The sequence below is a fragment of the Oryctolagus cuniculus genome, chromosome 11, assembly GCF_051225735.1.
Source record: "Oryctolagus cuniculus isolate XC-2025 breed Fujian yellow rabbit chromosome 11, ASM5122573v1, whole genome shotgun sequence".
Classification (NCBI taxonomy): domain Eukaryota; kingdom Metazoa; phylum Chordata; class Mammalia; order Lagomorpha; family Leporidae; genus Oryctolagus; species Oryctolagus cuniculus.
Window position 1 is genome coordinate 84,155,024 of NC_142877.1, and position 26,739 is coordinate 84,181,762.

The following is a 26,739-nucleotide window of genomic DNA, read 5'->3' on the forward strand; positions in this document are numbered from 1 at the left end:
TCTCCTAGTTTACAGTATTCTATTCTTTCATATTTTCTATGTTTTCTATTAAGCCTCTTAATATCTTAGCCACAGTGCTTTCTAAAATTTCTTGTCTAGTAATTCCAACAGTCCTGCTCTTAATGCGTCTACATTCTCTTCAGACTGTTCTTTTTTTCTGGCGTCTAATTGTTTTTACTGAAACAAGAAAATGATGTGTTAGTTAAAAATAGTTGTGGTAAATAGAACTTCACTAATACTGTGGTAAGGTGTAAGGAAAGCAATTCTCTAATCCTGTGATTTAGTTTCAGCCTTGGGTGCGTCTGCCACAGGACCATGAACGTCACCCTTGTCTCTCAGTTTCTTTGTCTCTCAGCGGGAATAGAGAGCCAGGAAGGGGTAAAGCTGTGTATTCACTCCTACCAATGTCATTTCAGCTCTGACAAGGTTCTGCCAGGTTAGGCTCTGTTAAAAAATAGTTTCTCTTTCAGAAAACCCGAAGGTTGCAGAATAGTTAGAAAAAATAGACCCTTTGCATCAACTCATGCGAAAACTGAGAGGGGATTTTGCTCTGATACCTACTCTTGAGAAGCAGGTTATTCTTGTAGATAGAAAACTCACAAAAGTGTGCCCCCCCAGTGCTGGATTCCCCTGAAGTTTTTAACTCTCAGACTTGTTCACACTGAACACCAGTAGTTCACCAGTGACAGCTTGGAGTTTTCCTTTGCCAGCGCTGGTTTTGGCAGACGTTTTGGCTCCAGGAAGCTGTGATTTGCTGATTTCACACATCTATCTCTCCAGTTTCGGGAGCAACAGTTGGCTCTGTGACCTCCTTCAAACACATCTAAGAATGGGTGATTTTTCAATTTCCTACTTAGGGTTAGAGGTCTAAGCGCCTGACAGGCTGGACTAAAATGTTCGGGTCCTCTTCGCCATGATGCCCAGAGCTCCCCTTTGCTGTTCTGCAGGGCGGTCACTCAGGCTTCACTTCCCCACACTTCACCAGGATGCGGTCGTGAGATGTCGCTGGGTGAGGAACGAGGTGCCTCTGCGGACAGTTGCCTGGTGTTGGGCAGGGCAAGTCATCAGGGTTCCAGTCTTACGGACTGCATGGCTGCTGGTGGTGGGAGGACAGGCGGTGTTGCCTCTTCCCAGGTTCTCTTGGTGTCGGGGAGGGGAGTGCCCACCGCACAGGTTGTGACGCACAGCTGCAGTGGAGGAGAGAAGGTATACAGCTTCTTGGCTGACAAGTGCATTGTGTGAGATACGGAGGGTCAACAAGTTTGCTACAGCTCTGTGGGGACAGAAGGGCACTGCTCGTTTTTGGCATTCTTCCAAAATAGGGAGGATGAAATCTGTTTGCCGAGTCCCTGCTGCTTTTTCTAGGCCCCTGCGTAGGCACAACCTGCTCTTCTTGGTGGTTTTTCAGTCTCCATCCATTGGCAGTTCCACATTTTTGGGCTGCTGTGGTCTACGGGCCAGAATACATACAATGTGAAGCAGACATGGCAGTAATAACATAAAATTAAGAATTCCCAAATGAGCAGAAAGCTGAGAACTCACCATCGTGTTCTCCCTCAAGTTCTCATATCATAGTCTTGTGATAAATTCTCTGGCCCAGTGTTTTTCATCATCATTTGTGGAAGAGGTAAAGTAGAATGTATTAGCTTCATCTTTTCCTGAATCAAGTCCCAAAACAGTTTTTAGATGGAATGAAGTAAACACACTACCATTTGTATGGGAGAAAAAAATGAACCCAGGGTGATTAACAGTTGAGTGGCATTGAAGTATGTAGAAGCACAGATTCAGTTCTTCCTCCCCTCATTAAAGCACTGCCCTTCTCTAAAAGCTGTCCTTGAATTCAGCCCATTCTTCTAGATACTGACTTTTTAAAAGTATCAGTCAGGTTGGTAATTTTTGAGTAAAAGCAAAGAATTTCATTAACTATTTGGAAACATGTGACTGCTGTGTTAGTATTATATTGCTTTTAAATGACTCCATATTTTATGATAACTCAAAATTGAAATGTATGCTTTGTGATTTGACATGTTGGGCAAAGGCAGTGCAGGTTGTATGAGTTTCTAATTATTTCTAGAAGATCACCGCCAGTACTCACGTCTGGCCGGCTCAGCTGGTCAAAATACAAAGGTCGCGCGTGCACAGCTCTTTCTATCAGTCAGAAGCCTTTGTTCTTCCCTCCTCTTATTTTTAGAATGAAAAGTGTCAACGTATTCAAATACAGGCTGTATATGGTTACGTTTCTACTGGCATCCTTCTCACTGTCTGTGTGTAGCAAAGTAAGGTAAGAAGACAGGCAGTTAAAATATAAAAGTAGAAAAAAGTGCCAGAATTATTAGTGTCTAGTAGAAATTTTGTTAGTGGGTTATGAGGGTACTTGTTCAAAAAGTTTGTGGAAAAGTAGAATTAAAAGACAAGTTTATTTTGATGAAACATTTTGAAATTCATGTTGATTTTAATAATAGGCATTTCCATGAACTTCTTGAAGCCCCATTATACTACAGCACATCTCCCCATATGTGTGTCATGTGATTTACTCTTGATCAAGTGTTTGTTTCACAAGATTATTCATACATCAGCTCATATTAGGTTTGTTTTCTCAGTATTTGGAGTCTTTCAGAAAGATGTAAGTCAAAATTCTTTACTATTTTTCCTAGCTCCTAACAAAATTGCTTAGAAAATTGATACTTAGTATGTACCTGGAATTTTACTTTGACAATGTAACCAGCTCATAGTAAAGTGCCCCAAAACATTTCTGTTGAATGCTTCTTCAGGGCTCTCCACGGTTAGTGCTAAATTCCATTTTGACTTTTTGAAATAAAGATTTGAGGCTCTTACTCCATTAAAAGTTCATGTGTAAAAAAAAGAGAGAATGAGGGTTCTTATATATCCTAAAAACGTCTGTGCTTTTCCAGTTTCTCCCAATTAAAAATATTGTGACTATACTACACAAGGTGTATTACATAAGACTATAAGTAAAGCAGATTTTTTTATTAAAATTGCTATATTAAAATACTTCAGGAAACTGTATGTTCTTTTTTGTGTTTTCATCGTAAGAAAATGGAGTCAGGATTGCACTGATAAATTTAAGAGGACATTATCCTAGCAGATCCCAGTACGAGTGAGGTCTTCTGTGACTATCAGATAATAAAATCTATTTTAACAGATGATGATATGTGAGAGCCTGGCATTCAGGTCAACACATAGGACATTGTAGTGTAATGTCAAGGAGATCCATAGGAAATTGGGTCTGAAATAGGACAGGTCAGGACTTGTGAGCCAATGTGGTCCTTTTTGCTCAGTCTCTTTAACTGCTGTTGGCAAGGTATTTCATGCAAAGATACCTGTGAGAAACAGATTGGGCTCCCCGATTGCATTCTTTAAACTTGTAGCTCAAGTTCTAGTTTATGGGTCTGGTGTTGTGGCACAGTGGGTAAAGCTACCACTTATGACAGCAGCATCCCATAGAGTACTAGTTTAACTCGCAGCTGCTTCACTTCTAAGATGGCCCAAGCACTGGCCTCGCCACCCATGTGAGAGACCCAGATGGGGTTCTAAGCTCCTGGCTTTGGTCTAGCCTGGCCCAGCCCTGGCCATTGTGGCCATATGGGGAGTAAACCAGCAGATGGAAGATCTCTTTCTCTCTTTGACTCGACTCTGTGTGTAACCCTGCCTTTTAAATAAGTAAAATAAGTTTTTTTAAAAGTTCCAGCTTATTAAATCATCTCACAAATATCCTTTGGAGCTTGGAAATCTGGTGTTAACATACTGTACTTAATGCCTAGAGCAGTGTTCACAAACAGTTGGCCTTTTTGAAGGTTGTTCTGACCAAAGTGTCACTTTGTATTTTCAAATTAGCCATTTTGTTTGCTATGATTTCATGGAGATTGAATATATTTCCATAAAGTGACTGTGTACCCAACAAAGATGGCTTGCTATTTTTACTCTACTCAGCATTAAAATGACTATTGGATTTAAATAGTTGCAAAATTGCTAACTATTTCCTGAGTACATGCTTATACGAATATTGATGAAGATGTGGAATCTCTTTGACCGTTTCCCAGACTACTGTAATGTCAAAGGAACTATCTTCTTCCTATTGCAAAGGCAGTCTTCCAACACACAATAGTAACTCCTTGTATCTTAGGTGAGTGTTTTAAATGATTTTCTGAAATTAGCAATATTCAAAACATTGAGAAACCTGTGTATGTATAGTTCAGTCACCTGAAGCCTTGGAACCTTTTAAATCATTTAAGAGCTAAAGAAAAATAGCAATACCCCCAAAACAACCAAAAACAAGCATTTACCAGGCCTATTACTGTAAAATCTATGCACCTGGAAAACTGTTTCCATTTTTTAGATATTTGAATCCCAATCAATCACAGATGTTTCATGGATTCCATATGAAAGGAATGAATGGGTGTGATCTTTGATTTCCACCCCCTACCCCACAAAACATTTGGTTTACTTCTGTTCTCAAATGTTGGCAATGTATATTTTGATGATTTCCTTTTAAATGATTCAGGTTTTTTTTTAAGACTTATTTTATTTATTTGAAAGTCAGAGTTACACAGAGAGGGGATGCAGAGAGAGAGAGAGAGAGAGATCGTCCATCCGATGATTTACTCCCTAACTGGTCACAAAAGCCGGAGCTGCACTGATCTGAAGCCAGGAGCCAGGAACTTCTTCCAGGTCTCCCACGTAGGTGCAGGGGCCCAAGGACATGGGCCATCTTCTACTGCTTTCCCAGGCCATAGCAGAGAGCTGGATCGGAAGAGGAGCTGGCTCTTAAGGCCAGGGCGTTAACCTGCTGAGCCACAGCGCAGGCCCTGATTCAGCTTTTTAAATCATCATTTGATATGGAAATATTATTGTGAGACCCATATAGGAAGCTACCTCCTTGCTTTTATGGCATATTTTAACTGATTGATTAATAAATTTTATATATTATACACTGAATGTCTTTTAGAGATGACACAGAATTCAGAAATTCAGAAAACTGTTTTATTTCTAACAGATTTTTAAGAATGTGTTTGAAGTAGGCAAAAATGGTCAATCATTATATTATACTATGGGGAATTGTGTTATCTATTACTTCTGATTTATTCAAAAGGCAGAGTTATAGAGAGGCAGAGAGAGACAGAGGGGGAAAGAGAGAGAGATACAGAAAGAGAGAGAGAGAGAGAAAGTCTTCCATTGCTGGCTCACTCCCCAGATGGCCACAACAGCTGAAGCTGGGCCCATCTGAAGCCAGGAGTCAGGAGCTTCTTTTGGGTCTCCCATGTGGGTGTAGGACCCCAAGCACTTGGGCCATCTTCCTCTGCCTTCTCAGGCCATGGCAGAGAGCTGGATTGGAAGTGGAGCAGCTGGGACTCAAACTGGTGCCCATATGGGATGCTGGTACTGCAGGTGATGGTTTTACCTGCTATGCCACAGCACTGGCCCCAATATATTTTTTATATCCATATTCATAGCATTGTCACAAAAGTTGATATGTTGAAGTAACCCAAATGTCCATCACTGGATGAATGGATAGCAAAATGTGGAGTGTACCTACACTAGAATACTATTCTACCTTAAGATGTTTTCAAACTTCTAATATACGCAAAAATATGTACAAAACGTGAGGATATTATGCTAAGTGAAATAAGCCAGTCACAAAAGGACAAATACACTTATGGTTCCACTTACATGAGGAACTTAAAATAATAATAATCATGGAGACAAACATAGTTGCCAAGGGTTGGAGAGAGAAGGAAATGGATAATTATTGTTTAAGAGGTGCAGAGTTTTATGTTACAAGATGAAAAGTCATAGTGATGTATAGTGATGGATGCATAACACTATAAATGTATTTAAACCAAACTGTGATAAATTTTATGTTATTTGTATTTTACCATAATAAAAAATTTGGAAGAAAAAAAATACTCTTTGACATTATAGAAAAATAATCAACAATTTTTCATCCACTTCTAGGAGCAGGATGGAAACATGGTGAAATTAAAATAACAAGGTGAAAGAGTTGCAAGCTACAAGTTTTGACTTTCAGTTTAGTTAAAGTTAATTTCATTCCTTTAGGTGGCAAAAAGCCTGAATGACTGATTTGTGTTTATAGTAATTTGAATGGATACTTTGGCAATTTGAAACAGGTACAGAGGCTTAGACATCAATGAACATTTTATTTTAGTAAGTTATTTTTTGACAACTGTAGCTATGGCTGGCCATGTAAAAGCTGTAGCTTTACTCATTAGGAGCATATTAGGTCAGAATTTCAGGATCTAGCCTGCCAAGTTTATATCCTGTCTGCTATGAACAAAGTATTCTCCGTAATTTGCAACTGATTAGAGTGACTGCCAGCAAATATCTGGCATTAAAATTTGTCTCTCTACTCTCAACATATGTGTCCTAACAGTAAAAAATACTGTAACAAATGATAAAGTTGTTGGAGCATTTTAAGAATTCATGTTATAGCATTGGTAGAACAGGGTGTCGCATAATTTGCACACTATGAATTTAACTTCAATTTTTAGTTACTTGAAAACAAGACAGGGACATCTTTACATCAGCAAGGAACTTAATAAAACATGTAACAAAAAATCACTTTTATTTGATATGTGTTATCCTCAGAACTATAGGAGTCAAAAGCTATATGAATGAACTCTGTTAACAGTGCAACACTATAGGACACTTATAATGGAATATAGGAGGAATTTTGATCTTAGTTAATTGAGGGTGATGTGAGCTGGTATACTGGATTTGTACCAAAAATTTTGGGAGTTCATTGAGTCTTACAGGGGTTCGGAAATGAGATGGCTGATTCTGAACTTGGCTTAGTTAGAAAAAAAAAAATCTTCATGGAAAGATTGGGGCTTCAAAGTGGCATGTTCCAAATTCTGTTTGTGTGTTTTCCTACTTCTCTCTGTCTTTGTAGTGTAATTTTCCATCTTCTCCTTTTCACATGTAGCCATTAGATGTTAGAGTTCTTCAAGGCTTTCAGTCTTCTCATTAGTTTCTCCCTGAATAATGTCATCCATGTCTACAGCTTCCATTACCATCTGGACAGTAATGACCTCCAAATATGCATTTGCAGATTAAGTCTCTCTTCATATCTCTGTATCCACCCTTCTCCCCATCAGAGGTACCCCAATGAAGCATCTCTAAGACTTATCACATGATACTGCCTCCTAATCCTAGATCTCCCTTGTATTTTCTGACTTTAAAAATGGCATCACCATCCAACCAGTTTCTCAAGTCAAAAACCACAGAATTATTCTCAACCACTCTACTTATTCATACATTGTATCCAATTTATCACTGATTTTTTTTCCATTTTACACCTAAATAAACCCTGAAATATTTGTGCTATCATGAACTTAACCTGTTACAATAGCTTCTCATGTGGTTTCCCTGCGTAACCTGTGACACTCATCCTCAATAGTACTTTTATTTGGGATGAAACCAAAGTAAGTATATGTTTTACCAAAATTCGCCCTGAAATGAATCTAGTCAATCTTAAATGCCCACATACTATATAAGTCCAACTATATGACATCATGGAAAAAGGGCTTTGCGGATCCTAAAATGATCAGCAGTTGCTAGGGGAAAGGGAAAGAGAGAAATGAATGGGCAGAACATAGGGAAGGTGGAGGGGTAGGGCAATGAGATACTCTGTGTGGTGCTAGAATGGTAGATGTGTGTTATATGAATGTATTTGTCAAGATCCATAGACTGTGAAAACTAGGGTGAACCATATGTAAACTGTGTAGGAGAGTAGAATGATGTCCCAGTCTTGGTTCATGGATTATAACAAATAAGTCACCCTCTTGAAGGATTCTCATAGAGTAAAGGACTCTGTATATGTAGGGAAAGGGAATTTATGAGAACGGTCTACTCTGTGCTCGGCTTTTCTGTGATCATGAGACTACTCTGAAATAAAATGTCTACCTGATCTTTGATATCCTCCTTAACTCCTGAAAATGCTTTATTTCCTTCCCAGTGCTGCTAAAACATAATGGGAAGTCCCTAGCACAACTCAGTAGTTCCTAAATCGTTTGCATTATTCTCACTCTATTTCTGCTTTCCAGCCACACTGGTTTCCTGCAGGTATCAATGGTATGTGTGTAGTTCTTACGCAGGGCTTTTCCCTGTTCCCTCCTCTTTACCCAAGCAGTGTTTATGCATTCTTCCAATCTATCTCTGAGATCTGTATTTCTCTGCCAAGCGGTTACTTTTGTTCTATGAGGGGAATTCAGAAAGTTCATATGAAAATAGAATTGTTTATTTTAGTACAAATAATTTTAAATACATGAATAGTATTTGTGTTTATATGTTATCCATGAATTTTTAATGCCCTTATAGCTTTTATATAAATAACCCAAGTTATTTCCCTAAATCTCTTTATACTTTTGTATCTTGATATTCATAATTAAATATTTCTGATTAATTATTGATAGCTGTCTCTCCTAAAAAACTGTAGCACCACAAAATGATTCTCTTCCAGTTTTTGCTCCGCATTCAGCCTAGTGCAGTGGTTGCAACTCAGGGATCATTTAGTAAATATTTGTTGATTGAATAAATAGATAAAGAATAAGGATTGCCAAATGAGCTGTTGGTTATAGTTTGTTCACTGTTTGCTTGAGCCAGTATGGGTTTGGAGTCAATTAAATATATATTGATATCTCATAAGAGAATTTTTTTAACATGTATTTTTTTCCTTTAACTTTGAGACAGAGGGAGACAGACACAAAAATAGATCTCCCATCTGCTGGGTCACTCCCCAGATACCTGCCACAGCTGAGGCTGAGCAGGGTGAAGTAGGAAGCCAGGAACTTAATCCATTTCTCTCTTGTGGGTAGCAGGGACCCAGCTACTTGAGTCATCATCATCTGCTGTTTCTCAAGGTACACATTAGTAGGAAGCCGAAATCTGGAGCCAGAGCCAGGAATCAAACCCGGGCACTCTGATGTGGGATGCAGGCATCCAAACTGGGGTCTTCACTGATAGACCAGATGTCCACCCTGAACATGACCCCAGCAGGGTAGTGTCATTTTAAACCTGTGTTTCATATGTCACTTCAAATCTGTGGGGTCTTTGGATTCCAGACTAGTAGCTGCTTTAAGAGTTTAGGGTGAGCAATATGAAAATGGTTCCTTGTCAGTGGTGAATATCTCATATCTGTAAGGGCTTTTCTCCATGTCCAGATTCTTCTTTCATGTCTTGGAAAATCCTTTCTGGATAAGTAGTCACTCAGATGACAGAATGCTCTATTCATTGCTCACTAACAGACCCTAAAATAAGTTCAATGTGTAACTACAGGGAAGCCTTGGATGCCTCTGGAAGACATGGCTATGGTAGCACTAAAGTCAAGTCTGTAGGAGGCTGTCTGTCTGTGGAAGCCCACTGCACTTTGTTTATGTGTGGTGTCCACTGCACATTTTCTCTGATTTCATTACAAAGTCATTAAGATGAAGAAACAATCCATTTACTTTCCAGGAAAGCCAAGCTATTTGTCTTAATTACTGCTACTCTCTGGTTAGTACCACGGGGATTCTAACCATTCACCTCAGTGGTAATGATGTGATTTAGTAGTAAATTTTCAGGCACACAGCTGTGAATTTCAGATCATTTGCATGTACTTTTTTTCCCAGCTGAAATTTCACAATTTCTGTCTCTCGATCTCTCTCAAACACACACACACACACACACACACACACACGTACGTACGTACGTACACACGCTTCAAGTCTGTGGAAAATGGAATTAAAAGATGCTTATTTTGCTGCAAAATTTGGAAACCATATACAAGGAGTTATAAAGTTCATAGAAAACACATACTATGAAACATCTGTGCATGGATTTAAAAATTTGTTACATTAAAATAATTTACTGTATTTGGAAAGCACAGAGACAGAGAGCTTGTATCCCCTGTTTCAATCTCCAGATGTCTACAACAGCCAGAGCTGAGCTAGCCAGAGATCAGGGATCAAAGATTCAATCCAGGTCCCCCATATCAGTGGCAGGGATGCAAGTATTTGAAGCACCACCTGCTGTGGTGCACAGTACAAGAAAGTTAAGATTGGAAGCAGAGGAAGACCCAAATTAGGCACTCTGCTGGGGAATGTATGCCCCGAACAGTATCTTACCTACTGCACCAAACAACTGTCCCCAAACTTAAAAAAAAAATTATTTATTTATTTGAAAGGCAGAGTTACAAAGAAATTTTTCTATCTGTTGGTTCACTCCTCAAATGGCAGGAATGACTTGGGCTAGGCTAGGCTGAAGCCAGGAGCCTGATCCAGGTCTCCCACATGGGTAACAGAGACCCAAGCCCTTGGGCCATTTTCTGCTTTCCCAAGTGCATCAGCGAGTAGCTGGATCAGAAGTGGAGCAGCCAGGACTTGAAGCAGTGCCCATATAGGATGCTGGTGCCACAGGTGGCAGCTTAACCCACCAGGCTACAATGCCAACCCCGAAATTTATCTTTTAAATGTTTTACATGAATTTTTGAAATTATTTGAGAAGCAGACTGAGAGAAAGGAGAGAGAGAGAGTGCACACTCCCTCCATTGGCTCACTCCCTGAAGACTCAAAACAGTTTGGAGTGGGCAAGGGCAAAGCTGGGATTCAGGAACTCAGTCTGGGTCTTCCTTGTGGATGATAGGAAGCCAGATAATTTGTGCCTTCACTTCCTGACCCTGAGGGTGTGCGTCAGCAGGAAACTGAAATTAGGACTGGGGGGCTTGCATCCAGTCGTGGGCACTCTGCACGACAACCCGAACACTGGGCCAAAGGCCTGCCCTTCCGTGGACTCTGTGAAATGCACTCATATGTTTGTGCGTGCATACATATGTATTTGAAATGGATGCCTTTCTTCATTTCAGTCGATCCTCTCCCATGGTTCCGTGGCAGACTGTGCTGTGGTTGGCAAGGAAGATCCATTGAAAGGTCATGTCCCCTTAGCACTGTGTGTATTGAAAAAAGGTAAGGTGGTTGCTTCCCTGATGGGCTGGGCTCTGAGTGAGCATGATGTTGCCAGTGCTTACCTTTTCAACCTTCTCTCTAGATATAAATGCCACTGAGGAGCAAGTTTTGGAAGAGATTGTGAAACACGTTAGACAGACCATTGGTCCTGTGGCTGCTTTTCGAAATGCAGTGTTTGTCAAACAGCTACCTAAAACCAGATCAGGCAAAATTCCTCGGAATACTCTATCTGCCCTCGTCAATGGCAAGCCGTATAAGGTAAGTGACCAGGGAGGGTTGTTGTTAGGGTCTGAATCATTGTGTTCTTTGGCATCAGCAGAATGCTTAAAAAAATGCTTCTCAAGCATGAATTGTGTCCCAAGAAAACACATAATTGTACAAGTTTTTAATGCTGGAGGGGAAATTGCACACTTACTCTGTAAGAATGTGTGCTTTGGAAAGAAAAGCAGGTGAGTGAAGACCGTGTGTTTTGATAATAGGAACCGGTGTGTGAAAATACTTTTATTGTTAGTAATTATGTCAGTTAAATACAAACGTATTTGCAAAAACTCAGTCTTGTTGAAGTATGGTTACAATTTTTCTTTATTATAGTTATTAATGATTATGAGTGAATGAGAAAGGAAAATATTTGAGGCTTCCAAAAGATGTTTAAATTGTTTCAACTGGTATACATGTATATACATATCTATGGTAATTATTTCTCCTGTTTTGAGTGAAAATTATTTTAGGAAACTTTAATTCTAGCGTATGTATTTTAATTTGTATCTTCATTGGATGTACACAGATAAATGTATTTTTAACATCAAGATCTAAGAAAAGGCCATATTGCAGCAAAAGAGGACTTGGATGACCAAATGTCAGAAAATAAAAATAATTTCTACAGAAGTACACAGAAAGGTTCTTTAGAGGAACTCCAGAGAAAGTACCATCTAAGACCAATAGTTTTGCTAACTGAGCCTTTTATTTTATTACCTTGGAAGACTGAAATCTTTAAATCTTGGTTCAAACTTCCCTATTTTTGAACATTGTTTCATGAGAATGACTTGAAATACAGCATCACATAGAATACAATATTGCATATAATTGTTTAATAGGGAATGAAGAGGGGAGAGTTTCAAGGAAAAGCATTTATCTGACATTAAATTTCCTTCTAGGTATCTCCTGTAATTGAAGACCCCAATATTTTTGGGCAGATAGAAGAAGTGCTGAAGCGGGCATCCTGACATTTTTTACTCTGAGTTTGAGCTAATTTTCTCATTGGAATTGAGCTATTTCTCAGAAATAAATATGTAAATGGAAATTACAAACTGAAATGTGAATTGTAAAGCTTGGTTTGAGCAAACCTAATGAAGACTGGTGCAAGGATTGGCTCTTTGATTTGACTGAATTAGAAGGTTTACCAGGTGCTTGTAACATGACTCATTGTATGTTCAGTGCATTCAGAAATACAGATCTAGATTTTTAAAATCATACTCCTTAGAAAACACTTGAATTGCCAGTGTTAATTAACTATATATATGATGCATTTCTTGAAGTTAAAAATCTGCAGCTTTGACCCAAAGTCTAATATTCATATAAATGTCAGAGAATACATGTTTCATCTAGAAATTCTATTTTCTAATCATCATATAATATTCTCAGATGCCCAAACTGTTTTAAATGGAATCTATGAAATGAGAAATTTTAAGTAATTGTCTAGACATATTACTTTCGCAGTAGGGAGGATCTGTGTAGCCATGTTTCCTGAGGGAAGGCAAGACGCCGGGGTTATAGCTCCACCTTCAGGTCATTTGTTACTTAGACAAGGGAAATCACGTGCAGGACAGAAAACCTAGGAATCATTAAAGTCAATCTCCACCAAATTGAAGGCCTCCGGGAGCCTCTCCCACTTCCTAATGATTCCTGCTTCTTGGGGCAACAAGGAAATGAGGTACACACTGGGTAGGGTGGCAGGAGAACTCTCAGGAAACAAAAGTAAAGGTTTTCACATTAGGTGTAACACCAAGGGACTCTCCAGGTAGGTCCTGCAATGTCAAGGAGCTTTTGAAGTGAATTTGAGCCACGTGGCTTGGTAGGTTATCAGGGAGTCAGAAGAATTCTTGAAAACTGAAGAGTGCTATTCTACCCTCCTAGCAGAGCTTACTCAGTTCCAACAGAACGTGGCCCAGAGGGGCACAGGTGCACACTGCAACTGTCTCTGGTTCTTAAGAGAACCCAAATTCACTAGTTTACATAAACAGCTCTAATTTTTATGTAAATCATTAAAAATTGTGATATTCAGACACATCTTTCTATTTAAACTTCCAAGAAGCTATTAAGCATTTAAAAAATGAGTATCTAGTAAGTTTATATGGGAATGTACCAACTAATATAAATGTAGGTAATTACATATTTGTTTAGGATTCCACATGACATCAGTGATCAAAGAATAAATCTAAACAAAGTGTGTCCATTGGGTTTTCTGTAGCTTTCACCCCATTTCTCAACCTTTCATTTCTTAATAGGGATTACTAGCAATAGTAGGTTGTCTTAACATAATGGTCTGGTTTTATGATATATATAGGAGAGATGTTTATTTTCTTGTTTGTCTTATACAACTACAATCTCTGTAAAGACCTTTTGAAACTCTAGGCTACAAAATAAATGACTTTTCAAATTATATTTTTTGCTTAAATTGCCTTTTTGATAGTTACACCTGAAAAACATTCATTTATTATTTGGCCTAAATTAAACCAACTAGCTTGACATTATAAACCTGTTTGGTTTCTTCTATTTGGGTACATTTTACTATCACAACTGATCTTTAATCCATTTTTAATGTTTTAAGATTAAAGTATATTTTTTCCCAATAGAAGATTATTTATTTGAAATAGCAAATTCCTTAGATGGATGGGTGTCATTGTTTATTTGCAAGGTAAAAACTCAGGCAGATCCCAGGATTGTTTAATGATTATATCTTAGCTCCTCCTCTTGCAACTGTTTCTGGCAATCAAATCTGATGGGAACCTTCAGCAAGCAAAGGTGGGCAGTTTTTCAGGTAAGTGGATTGGAAAACACTGTGTGACTGGGGAAGTAGCTACTGCTTGTGTCTCAGGGAATTTATTCCTTTGCAGAATCATCAAAACGCCTTGTTATTTTCATGAGTAGAAGTGGAGTAAGAAAGAAACTATAGTCAGTAGACTGATTATAATTTGAAATGGTTGGAAAGGGATTTTTTTTATCTTGATAGTTACCATAAAGCACTTTGAATTATATTTAAGAATAATATTTCCTAAACACATTGCTAAAGATGCAAGATAAATTATCTTATTTGGAATTTTCATGGATTTTTTTTAAGACATTGAAAAAATAAAGTGCTTTCAGTATCTATAGAAAAGTGATGTTTGATATATTTTGCTTATTAAAATAGATATATTGAAGAGACCTGCTTTACAGTTAAAAAGTGGTTTTCTTAAAATTAAATTCAGAAGGCCCTGACCTTTAAAAATGTAAGAATTCAAAATATTCATGGTCAGAAGGAAGAACCTTGTGATTCTGAGCTTATTCCATTAAATGGGTTCTAAAATTTGGGAAAAAGTATCTTAAAAATTAAAGCATTTCTGCTTTTTTTTTTAGGGAAATAGCTTTATCTTTTGTTTGCCATATGTTAGGATCTATAATAAGTGAGTCATGTTTCTTGATCTTTAAAAGGAAGACAATAAATGAGTGGTTTATGTAGTGTTAAGAGTAGACACAATGAAGTAAGGGTGTTATAATACTTGTTTCTACATTGAATTCATTTTTATGAATCCAGATCCCCCTAGTCAATGAGCTTAGAACACGCTCTCCCACTGTCTCTCCTCAGGCAAGGTTTTTAGAAAATGTAAAGACACGTTCACAAACAAGTTTAGCACTCCCTCTTGTGGCCGACTACTTTCACAGCTAAGTAGCAGATTGGAGTAACTACACGAATGGTTTTCATTGTAGTTCACGTGTAATTGTGAGACCTCATGTGACTAGAAAATGAAGCTTAAACAGAGAACTGGAAGTATTTGTTTTTATTGACAATGGAGAGGGTTTCTGTTACCATTATCTTTTGACTGAATCTGTTCAACAAAAGTAGACATCAAAACAAATGTTTATGTACGTGCAAACATAGTAAATTAAAATACAAAAAAAGAAATTACTAATGACAGTTCTTGCGCTTAGTAAGATCAAGCAGTGGGAAATCAGCAGTTAGATAAATGGTAATATTAAATAGGTTTTACTTTGAAATCTCCCATATAAACAAAGAATAAACAACAATAACACCACCAAATAAAGCCACAGGGAAGAGATTACTCTTCTATACTTTTATACACTATATATGTTAATCATTCTGTCTCTCATTTAGATCCTCTGATAAAACTGACTTCAGGGAAGTCGCAACAAGGCCACCTCGGCTAAAAGCTTAGAACGTTGGACATGAGGGTGGCTGATGCCCTGCTAAAATTGACAAAAGGAACAGTTTTCCAGGGTTTTGTTTCATCCGGTGGAGATGAGCTTCCCATGGCCGTGGCTGGCAGTCACTTTCGGTCGGCTCAGGATATTTTAATGAGCATGTAGTTTTCCCCCCCGGTTGGCCCACAGGTAACAAGAGAATATAATGTATTTTATATATAAATTTTTTAAGTAATTGCTTTTGACTCTTGTAAACATTTTGGCTTTGTTTTGTATCGAAAAGGAGATCGAGCCATCACAGTGCTATTTCTAAAGATAAAGGACACCCCTGATTGCCTTTAAGGTCTTTTGGGCTCCAGTTCCAGGTTGAATCAATTTTTTTTTTTTTACATGATCAGAGGCAGGAGTTCAGCTTTAAGTACTGACAGACTGGAAGGAGAAACATATTGAAGCATGAAACATGCTTCAAGGAAACATTGATTTGCCTGTTACAATTCAAAAACTGTAAAAATGGTGGAATGGTAAAATACAAACAGTACTAGGAATTGTCAAATGTTTACACTCGAGACTCCATGAACCATATATTTTATTTTTTAAAAAATCATATTTATATCCATTTACATAAGACTTACACATTTAAAAAGAAATACACAGTAATACATAAATGCCTAGTATATTACAATAAAACATGAAAAACCAAGTGGTTCCATTTCATAAAAGCATCTGTTGTACAGAGTTTATGATGTGGATGATGTTTATTATTCAAATGACTTAAGCATTTAATTATAGTAAACTAATCAACTTAATATCGGACTTCCCTCAAAATCACATCTTTAGTGTGTAATGAACCATTACTTATCATTGGAACTTCATCTTCACAAAGGTTTTCACTGCTTGTCCTCTTGGATGGTAGTGCACTTTAGGTAGAGTAGACTGAAAAGACGGCATCTAAAATACATAATGGACAATGTTAGCTCCCAGAATGCAAGGCCACATGTCTGTGTTGTCCTTCCTCCTCAAAGACACCGTAAAGGAAATCATCCAGGATTTAGGCCACGCATTAACATCTGCTCTTCTCAAACTTTGTGCCTGGGGAACTTAATATTAGGATTGGTGGAATGTATGTCTTCTATACCAACGAAATGTCAGCACGCCTCCCGAAGTTTTTAAAGCTTGCTTATTGACAAACTGGGTTTAGTTGATGTATTCCATGGAATAGATTCATATTCTAGATCATAGATTGTATAGTTCTTAAGAAGTTAGCTCTGTTTAAATTAACAAAAACATAACATTTAAAGAATGTACATTAGCGATTCCTTCCACTTGTAATATATTTAGGAACAGCTCACAATTGCTATCATCAACACCAAAGCAACAAGAAATCATCTGCTTGGAATTACTTTAATAAAAAAGTGTTAATATTTCACGTAAGTAAAACTCACTTGCCCTGGATTTACTTACTATGAAAAAATCGTTTTTCTATTTAAACAGTAAAAAGTAGGAAACATGAACTAGAATGCCATGCATGAAAAATAGGTTGCAAATAGTTAGAGTAATTCTAGCAGTCAGTCACGAGCCAAGAAGCGAGCGGTGCTGAACACATTAGACAGTCATTTGTAAATTAGTGAAATATTAAGTTGCTGGGGAACTTTTATCATGTTATGTGTAGAATTCATTATAAATAATATTCTAGAAGTCTGCTAGCCAATTAGCATATACTGTAGATTGTGCCTAATTAGATGCCCAATTATAGACTAAAATTTTAATGTTAAAGTTGTACATTCTGAAATCTCTTATGTGGATGCTTTTTTGTTTTATCTGTGTTAAACAGTGACCCAAATAAGGCCGCAAATCCGCTCCCACCTTAGGCCCAAAAGACCAACAGTCAGTTGTGTGGAGCTTTTAGTTCAAGGCAATGAATAAACAGCACAAGATGAGCTGTTCCTCTGCCTATACCTGCTTTGTTTTCCCATTCGTTTACACACATCTGGTTCTGCGTATCATTCTAAAAATTTGTTTTCCAAAATACTAATTAACTGAAAATGGTAGGATGTTTTAGTAAAGCACAGTTTTACCTTAAAAAGTCTAATATCTGGCATTTGTAAATTTGGAATTAGTTTTCCTAACAAGACTTTTTCAATAAAGTTCCATTTTTTTAAAATGGGATTTGAAAGTAGCTCTCATAACGCACTTGTATTTAGAGATCCAAGTTGGTAACAAGGCTTTGTGTTTTTCCTGTCCTGCATTCTTATAAACTTAAGCTCCAAATACTGAATATTCATTATTTAACAAATGCACATTACATTGATGAAAACATAGTAAAAACTCAAGATTTTTAGAAAATCAGCTTTTGTTTTTCATGTGAAACCACCTCTAAATATTCATCTCTGCCACTGTTTGACCCTGTGAACTTGCGTAAATCACTGTCTACTTACTTTGGCAGACTAAAGCGTCACTTAGAAATAAATGATTCTGTAAGTGCCAGACTCTTAGCAGGTAAGTGTTTATGGGAGTCATTCTAAAGTGCTACCAGAAGTAGCAGAGTGACAGGTCTCTTTACCAGAACTTGAACTGTAGCAGACAGGTGGTGATCGGAAATAGTAGATTCCGTTACAAAGATTCCTCTCCCCCCTCTAGCAATGCAAAGGGGTTAGCTCACCTCTGTACTGCTAGACCACACCCAAGGGTGTAGTGCCTACTTACTAACCTAGGGAGGTTCCATTTTGCTGTTGTTACTGCTCTGTTTTTGTCAGCCCAAGGGAAACTACTCACAGCAGGTCAGTGCTGCCTCCTTTGAGTGGCTTGTCAACATGAGTATGTACGGACAGTGGAGTGGTCTAACCTCTGCAGTCTTGATGAAGCAACTGCAAATGGAGAAAAGGTCTTTAGAGGATCTCAGATGACTGAGGATAAGATTTCAGATGAGAAAGGTGTGGGTTCCCTGCAGAAAGGGATCCTGAACATAGTCATAAGGCCTCCCCTCTGTTAGATAAAAGCCACTCTTCATTTTCTTCTCTAGACCAAGTTACTACTGAAAATGTATTCCAACAGAATTCAAATGAGCTTTCAAGTTGTTACGTATTCCACGTTAGATGAAATCTGTAACCAAAGTAGCTCCCTGAGTGCTTGCTTTTGATGTGAAGATTGTCCTTAGAAAGCTCAGGATACTAGATTGCTTTTTTTCAAAAATTAAAGAACTTACATACTCATTTTAATCATGTTAAATTGCTCATGTATTTTCCCAACATATTCCACAATAGTGACAAGTTAGAATAAATATGGACCAACTTTATCCTAAATGTGGACCAGAGTTACAGTTTATGCTGTAACTAATTTCAAGAGCTGTAACAGCTATAATAGGACATGTTCATCCTTGGTAATTATCTTAATCAAGAGTGGGACAGTTTTTTTCTGACGTCTACCAAACGAGTCATCCTGGGACTACTATTTTCAAGGTTTCTCCAGAACAACTGCTTTCCTTTGTGAAGTTTATAGCACAAGTCTAATGTCCACAGAAGGAATTACTAAGTGGGAAATTCCTGTTGACTTCGTGTTTGTTGGCTTCTCTTCTCATGGTTGTGCTTGTTTATTTAAGGCCTTCTGCGCAGGTCAGAGGTTAGGATTATCTGCTGAGTCCGAATTTCTAAGATGAGTATAAAAACTGCAGTATTTTAACATGGAGGGGAACAGAGGAGCTAACTGCCATTGACTGTGGTCCTTCAGTCTAAAGTAAGGTTTCAACTTAGATTATCTGCTTTGAGAATAGAAAAAAGAACGTATGTCATGCATGTTGACTGTTCTTCCTAGATGTGGACATTAGCCAAAATTGTTCTCTCTGGAGGATGTTATCAGTTATTTTTGAAATGTGAATAACTTGCCATGAGTTCATGCATTAGCAGTTTCCAAAGGACTTTTTTTTTATGAAAGCAAAGAAAATTTCAAGCAGAGCAAACCAACTCAAGAAAACCATCAATTCCAGAATGCTACGAAAGGTCAGAGAATTAGAATAGCTTCTGCTAACCAAGCTTTTTGACTTTACAAGCAGAAATGTAAAACTACTGTACCATCTGCTGTCATTTTCCGTGACTGCCCAGATGTTGTGGTTAGCCTAAATCCAGCTGGTAATGTTTCTGAGGACCCAGGCATCATGCTGATTCCATGGACTTCACGAGGAGGAAACTGCCGCCTCCAGGTCGACCCACGTCTGAAATTCTTGTCATCACTCTGCCAGTACAGATAAAATGGGATTTAATGAAAACAAGTAAACTAGCCCAGGTGCTTAGAAACATAACACAGGTTATTTGCATTAAGTTTGTCAAAAATTGTATATAGAATATTATCCTGACAGTTCTACAGATTCAAAAATGAGAAAATATGTGAAGTAGGAATGTTCTTTAAAAAGGTTTAGTATGATTTCAAATCTATTACACATCTATAAACATAACATCCTTAGAATTCGAAACATTTTCTAAAAGTAATACCAGATATACTTTATGCTAACTGGTTTTATGCTATGAATTCAATCAGTTGCTTGAATGACTCTGATTTATACACTTGGATAATAATCACTTTTATGGACATAATAGATGTGGAGAAATTAAGATGGCCTACTTAATATGGAATACTAAATACTAAGCAAATGAGAAATCCTGTATTTGTTAGATTTCAGGTGATACAGAACTAACCTGCAGTCTATTAAAACTTCTGTCAGCTAGACAACTGTCTTAGGTGCCACTAAAAGCACACTTTACCTATGGTTACCTTTCAAATAATCCCCTCCCTTTTTGAATATATACACAGCATATTTACAGATACAGTTGTTTTACTATCACTTGGTAAGCAGCAATAAGTAATTCAGCATTTAATATTCTTTGTGTCCAATGGTAAGGAAAGTATCACTCCACATAGTCATTGTCTTCTTATGTCATTAATATTCTTTTCTAGGGAAGCACTGTTTATTCCTTCAAGATTTAGACAAATAGGTATTGCTTACCCGACTAAAATTGGTATAAGAATAACTAATATTCAGCTCATACTGTTATTTGTGAATAATATGATAAGATATTCTTCATAGACTGCCAGTTTAATTAAGTGATATTTAAAGTCAGTCTGGGAAAAATTGTTTATATTCTATTTATACGTGGAAATACATAAAGTATGCAAATCCTAATATCAAAATTCTACTGAGATTTCCTAACTGTTTTACAGGTTAAGAGATGTCTGCCACTGTCCTCAACTGCTGTGTTTTACAATCTCCAGGTGGTTGTGAATATAGAAAAACGATTTCAAAAGCTAGAGCATTTCCGACTTCTTGAAGAAGTTAGAACATTAAGCATATGCATTAGTTGCATAAAGTCTTATCTTACATTGCAGGGTTGTACAACTCCTATGATCGGTAAGGGCTTAAAAATAAGCCAGTAAATCAATAGCTTGATTTAAGGCATTCTTTTGTTTGAAGTCAAAGTCTACAGAAACATATCAAAACTTCTCCAATTAGTGGACTCTCAGTGTGATCAGTTATGCCCCAGAAATAAGTCACCATGGTTCTAAACGACTTGTCTGTTTTTGCTGACATTAAAAAACCAAGAAGCTGAGCAGCTGGTATTGTGGCAAAGCAAGCTGGGCCATCTCCTGCAATGCCGGCATCCCCTATGGGTAGGTGCCGGTTTGAGTCCTGGCTGCAGCACTTCAGATCCAGCTCCCTGCTAATGCACCTGGGAAAGCAACAGAAGACTGCCCAAGTACTTGGGCCCCTGCACCCACATTGGAGACCCAGAAGAAGCTTCAGGCTCCTGGATTTGGCTTGACCCAGGTCTGGCCTTTGGAGTGAACCAGTGGATGGAAGATCACTGTCTCTGCTTCTCCTCCTTTATAAGTGTGCTTTTCAAATAAATAAATGAAAAAGACAGTCTTTTCTTTTTGAATTGGCAATTTAGAATAAGCATTTAAAACACTGTCCAACAGAAAAAATAAAACTAAAGACAGCTAAGTGTTAACTAGGTTTTTCACAACACTTGTCATTGTCTTGATTGGGCAGTAACATGAATTTATGGGAAGATAGTTGACGTCAACACCATCTGCCCTGCCTATTTGTATACAGAAAATGCAACACAAAGTTTTGCATTCTGTATTTTCCACTCCATAGTCAGGCTTCCTTCCCACTTCTTCCAATAGGGTCATATGAGAAACTTGGGAGAATCATTCCTGTCTATAAGGTTTGCTGATACGAGTTTCCCTTGTATTCATTCATCACAGGAGGCTAAAATACATACTTACCGGTTTCTATATCATTTCAACATAGCTTATGTATAGAAATTCTTACATTCTATATAACTTTTAATACATATAATTAACTTTTTTTTTCTCAAGGAAAACTATCAAAAATATGGAAAGTTTTCCTTTTATGGAGAGCAAATTTTTCTTTATTTAAATATTCTAAAATTTCCTGGAAGATGTTTTGATATTTAAGAACATTCCTTATTAGAAAACTGAATTTATCATTAACTTGGTTGCTTTTAATTTTTAAAAACTACTTCAACATTTTATAGTTACAATTCATAAATCTTTTTATCATTTTAGCCAATAGACACAAAAATGTACTTATTAATTCCAGAGCCTCCCCACAGAAAAGCATCTGGCTAGTTTCCAAGCACTATTCCTTCCAAGCGAGGGTATTTCCTATTTCCGGAACTATCTGTGATCTCACTTGAAGGACAGGGAAGGGCTTACTTCATCCAGTCGTCGTTCAGTTCCCAGAGCCAAGAGGTTATTGTATTCCCGTTCCAGAATCTGCCGTGCCTGTTGACACCAAATGACAGTTACTGTTCCCAAAAGCATGTTAAAGAATATGCATATTATCTGAGAATACATGACAAACCATGTTTTATTTATAGGGTCTTGAGCTACATTAGTCCTCCATATCTATAGACCATTGTAAACAGTATCTATAAAGGTAGGGCAATTTTATTTTGTGAACATTGGAGAGAGAAATGTCTGAGGTGAAAAGGTTTTGACTCAGTTCTAATTGAGTATTTCATGTAACTTTGAAATAAGTACAGAGTAGAAAATTAAGTTCAACTACCAAATTTCTATCAAATCTATGCAGGTTGTTCTCAAACTTGGCCAGTGGATCACCATTTGGTGAAGCTTTGGGAATAAGGATTGCTATGCCTTATCTTGACATTTGATTTCTTAAGACTATGATATAGGCCAAAGGTTTTATTTTTAATATCTAAGGAACTCCGTTGATTCAAATAATTATGCAGATTTTGGAATTACCCCAAGCTCAGTGTTAATTGTCTCTATAAATCATATGTAAATAGAAATGATTGCCTCAGAGAGAGACGTAGACTGAAGGCCATCTGTCAGGTGTATTGTTTGGGGAATCTGGCTTTCATGTGGGAGGTTGGGCCATACAATTTCTAAATCCCTTCTTGTTTAATTTTATGATTTTGTCTTGGTTAGAAATGCTATAGCTTGAAATTAAAATCCCAGTGACATATTTCAAAGGTTGAGTTAACTTCAAGAATGATGAATATTATAATTTTAAAAGTACAGTTTGTCATTAAATAAACCATAATCAGTTGAGACCATAGCACAGAAATGCTTGCCTGGGTGCTCTGTGTTGGAATCTGTAGTAATAAAGCTAAGCTGCTGTAGTCAAAGTTCTCATCCAGCGCTATCAGTGAACCATGCACACCACTCTCAAGAATATTATTTGCATATTCTCGAAGACCAATAGCTTGTATCCAGCGAATAACTCGATCATTGCTCCACACCAACACATCTAGGCAAAGAGATTCATCATTTTAGGTTGCATATTTTGCATAATACACAACCACTGGCTGAAATAAGCCACAGGTATCTGGCCAGATCACATACTTATACCAATATGCCTATTCCATCATGTCCCCATCTTCCTTCTGTTCTATTAACTAACCTTTTCCAAAGTTAAAGTTGTCATTTTTAGAGAGCTTATTATTACTTCTGTCACACAGAACACAATCTCAAAGTCCTGTTTTCATACTAGAGCCCTACAGATCCCTCTGGAATTTAATATTTTTGCCACCAGATGGCAAAATCTTTATTTGTATTTTGATAAACACCTATTCAGTTGACATAGCAAAAGGGATTTTAATACTGATTTTTATCAAGAGTGTTTACTAGCCACTAAATATTGCTATGTAGACTAGAAGATATCATCTGAAGTATTACATTAAAAATAGTGTGATAATACAGGGACTCAATAGAATGAGAACTTGCCCTACTACTATTCATTATTTTCCAATCATATACTAGTACAAAATTCAAACCCAAGTTAGTTTTTCATTGAAAAGTGACTTATGAAGGCACAAAACACTAACAAATCCACTAGGCTAAAATTTATGTGCGCATTAAAATCATTTGGAAATGGCTTGCTTAGTTTCACTTTATTTGAAAAGTGGAGAGACAGGGAAAGAGATTGAGGGAGAGGAAGAGAAAGATCTTCCATCTGCTGGTCCACCTCAATCCAGGTCCCTTGTAAGGAACAGGAGAGCATTTACTGGAGCCCTCACCTGCTGCCATCCAGGGTGCACATTAGCAGAAAGATGCATCAGAGGCAGAGGAACTGGGCATCATAACCACTGCAAAGGCCAAGCCCAGTTGTGTACATTTGTAAACAAAAGCACACCAATATATAAGTTCTCTTTGATTTCTTCCTATTATGAGTTGACAATGCTACATAAAACATTTCAGTCAGAAGGGCCATATCCCACAAGAAAAAAGAACTTAAGAGTTTAAGGAATAATGAGAGAAACATTTACAAGTTTTTACTACCTGTACAAAGAGAAAGGAAACCATAATTGTCTATTAAAATAAAAGTTTTCCTGTTTTTTCTTTCTGAATGAAACATCTTTCAGAAAAAAACATGAAAGTATTTTGGGAAAAATTCTTTAACTTCAATGTTTATTTTCTCCCATTTCAATTATCTTCAATATCAAAGTAGTAATCGGGTTAAGACTGTTTTCACATTGTTCAAATTTTTAAACACTGCTACTTATCCAAATACATTCACTTGCAATTTAGGTTTTCCTACATGTAACATTAAAGCAGTAAAACACAGAATCACAGAGGTCTCTTCATGTACCTTCCCAGTTACTGCCATCACCCTAGCAATAATAATATTCTGACTACTTATTATGGACTAATTTTACCTGATTTAGCCATTTATAAATCATGGACACAATACATACTTTCATGTCTAATTCAGTATATGACCCATCTATGCTTTGGAAATTTGCAGCTTATTTTTATTACCCCACAGTATCATTATGACACAATGTTTCTGTTCCTCTGCTGATGGATATCCGGAATGGTTCATCTGTAGTGTTTTTTTTTTTTTGAAAGATTCATCTTATTTATTTGAAAGGTAGAGTTACAGAGAGACACACAAAGATTTCATCATCTGGTTCACTCTTCAGATGAGCACAGTAGTTGGAACTGGGCCAAGTAGAAGCCAGGAATTCCATCAAATCTCCCACACGGGTGGCAAGGGACAACTACTTGGCCCATTGTCTGCTTCCCTCTTAGGCACATCAGCAGGGATCTGGGACCAGAAGCAGAGCAGTGGGGACTCAAACTCAAAACCAGAGCTCTGATATGGGATTTGACTTTGAAGGCGGAGCTTCACCTGCTTCACCACAACACCAGCCTTGATATGTAGTGGTATTGGTTGAACTGTGTTTCCACACAATTCACACTGAAATCCTAACCCTTAGTACCTCAGAACGTAATTTTAGTTGGTTCTTAACAGAGGTGAGAAATGAAAATTAGATCATTATAGTGGGCCCAAATTCAGTGTGACTGGTGTCTCATGTGAAAATGAAATTTGGAAATAGGCAGCCATGGAGAATGCCCTATGCAGATGAAAGTAGTGATCAGGGCGATACTCCCGCAACCCAAAGAACACCAAAGATGGCAGCAAACCACCAGGAAACATGAGAGGCCAGGTCAGACTCTTTCTCATAGTCCTCAGAGTTCAGACTTGATCTACAACGTCTAACGTCTTAAACTCTAAGCCAATAAAATTTGGCAGTTTCAGGAATATAGTTTGATACTTTTCTATAACAGCTCCAACAGACTAGTATGAGAGTACTTTAAAATGTTCATGGAAAATGGAATTAAAAGTTATTTTGGTGCCAAAAAAACTGAAATCCATGCAGTTTTTTAAATGCGTTTTCCATGAATTGTTTAATGCACCCTCATGAGTGAGGCGCCTTGTAGATTTCACCTTTAATTCTCATTATGACTGAAAGTATCTGCTACTTTTCAATCGGTTTTTGGTTTTGATTTCTTTTTATTGAGAAAGAGCACGCCTCCCATCTGCTGGTTCACTCTTTAAATTCTTGCAGTAGCCAGGGTTGGGCCAGGCTGAAGACAGGAGCTGGGACTCATTCTGGGCTTCCCATATGCGTGGCAAGGACCCAATTACTTGAGCTATCATCTGCTGGGTCCTGGAGTTGGGAATGAATCTGGAAATCAAATCCAGGCACTCCAAGATGGGATGTGGGCATCTCAAGTGGCATCTTAGCCAATAATGCCAAGTGCCAAACAGCTGCCCCTGGTTTTCATAGTTTGAGCCTATGTAATAGATACATGTAAATATACTATAGCTTCCCTTTCATTATTAATGTGTTTGCTCTGGCAGATTCTAAGATCTTTCTGGCTTGACATGGGTCATGGTTTACAGTGTGTCTACTATCACGTTCTCTAGTTTTTCTTTTTTCAATCTTGGGATTGAAAAGCTTGGGGTCCATGGATTAACTGTTTCCTTCAGTTTTTTTTTTTTGTTTTTTTTTTTGGTTTGTTTTTTTTTTGTATTTCACATTTCCTTTATTCATTCAGTTGTTGATGGGAATCCAGATTGCTTCCCTATCTTTGATTTCAATAATTCAGATATATACCACCAGAAATATAACAGATCATGTGATAGCTTTTAGTTTAAAAAAAAGAACTTCATGCTATTTTTCATAATGGCTACAATAATTTATATTTTACCAGCAATGTATAATATACCCCCATAGAATGAGAGGAAATGTTTGCAGATTATTGATCTGATAAGGATAAATATCTAGAATATATACTCAAAAAACTCAAAAACACTAATTAAAAATAGGTAAAACATGTGAATAGATGTTTCTTAAAAGAAACCCAAATGATTAACAATTTTATAAAAAAGTGCTAAACGTCATTAGCTGTCAGGAAAATGCAAATCAAAATTAAAATGAAGTATCAGTTCACCTTAGTTAAAATTTCATTTATTAAAGACATTATTCAGGGGCCACCTGCAGTCCTGGCATCCCAT

General features: G+C 37.4%; 2 protein-coding genes across 24 annotated transcripts in view; one reads left to right on the forward strand and one right to left on the reverse strand.

The window, feature by feature from the left end:
- ACSS3 (acyl-CoA synthetase short chain family member 3) overlaps positions 1 to 13,635 on the forward strand; it is a 371,082-nt gene extending 357,447 nt beyond the window's left edge. For all 6 annotated transcript variants that reach the window (XM_089307518.1, XM_008256845.5, XM_089307519.1 and 3 more), the window contains 3 exons: positions 10,877 to 10,976; positions 11,059 to 11,234; positions 12,131 to 13,635. In XM_089307518.1, coding sequence (XP_089163644.1) covers positions 10,877 to 10,976; positions 11,059 to 11,234; positions 12,131 to 12,199 — 345 coding nt within the window. In that variant the 3' untranslated portion in view covers positions 12,200 to 13,635. The remainder of the gene's footprint in view (positions 1 to 10,876; positions 10,977 to 11,058; positions 11,235 to 12,130) is intronic.
- A 1,363-nt stretch (positions 13,636 to 14,998) lies between these two features.
- The window catches only part of PPFIA2 (PPFI scaffold protein A2), a 548,204-nt gene continuing 536,463 nt past the window's right edge, over positions 14,999 to 26,739 (reverse strand). For 12 of the 18 annotated variants that reach the window (XM_089307514.1, XM_089307511.1, XM_089307513.1 and 9 more), the window contains 5 exons: positions 23,006 to 23,181; positions 22,125 to 22,193; positions 19,460 to 19,619; positions 18,168 to 18,259; positions 14,999 to 16,343 (listed from right to left, as the gene is read on the reverse strand). In XM_089307514.1, coding sequence (XP_089163640.1) covers positions 18,201 to 18,259; positions 19,460 to 19,619; positions 22,125 to 22,193; positions 23,006 to 23,181 — 464 coding nt within the window. In that variant the 3' untranslated portion in view covers positions 14,999 to 16,343; positions 18,168 to 18,200. The remainder of the gene's footprint in view (positions 16,344 to 18,167; positions 18,260 to 19,459; positions 19,620 to 22,124; positions 22,194 to 23,005; positions 23,182 to 26,739) is intronic. The other 6 variants (XM_089307512.1, XM_089307509.1, XM_089307506.1 and 3 more) reach the window with 1 other exon arrangement.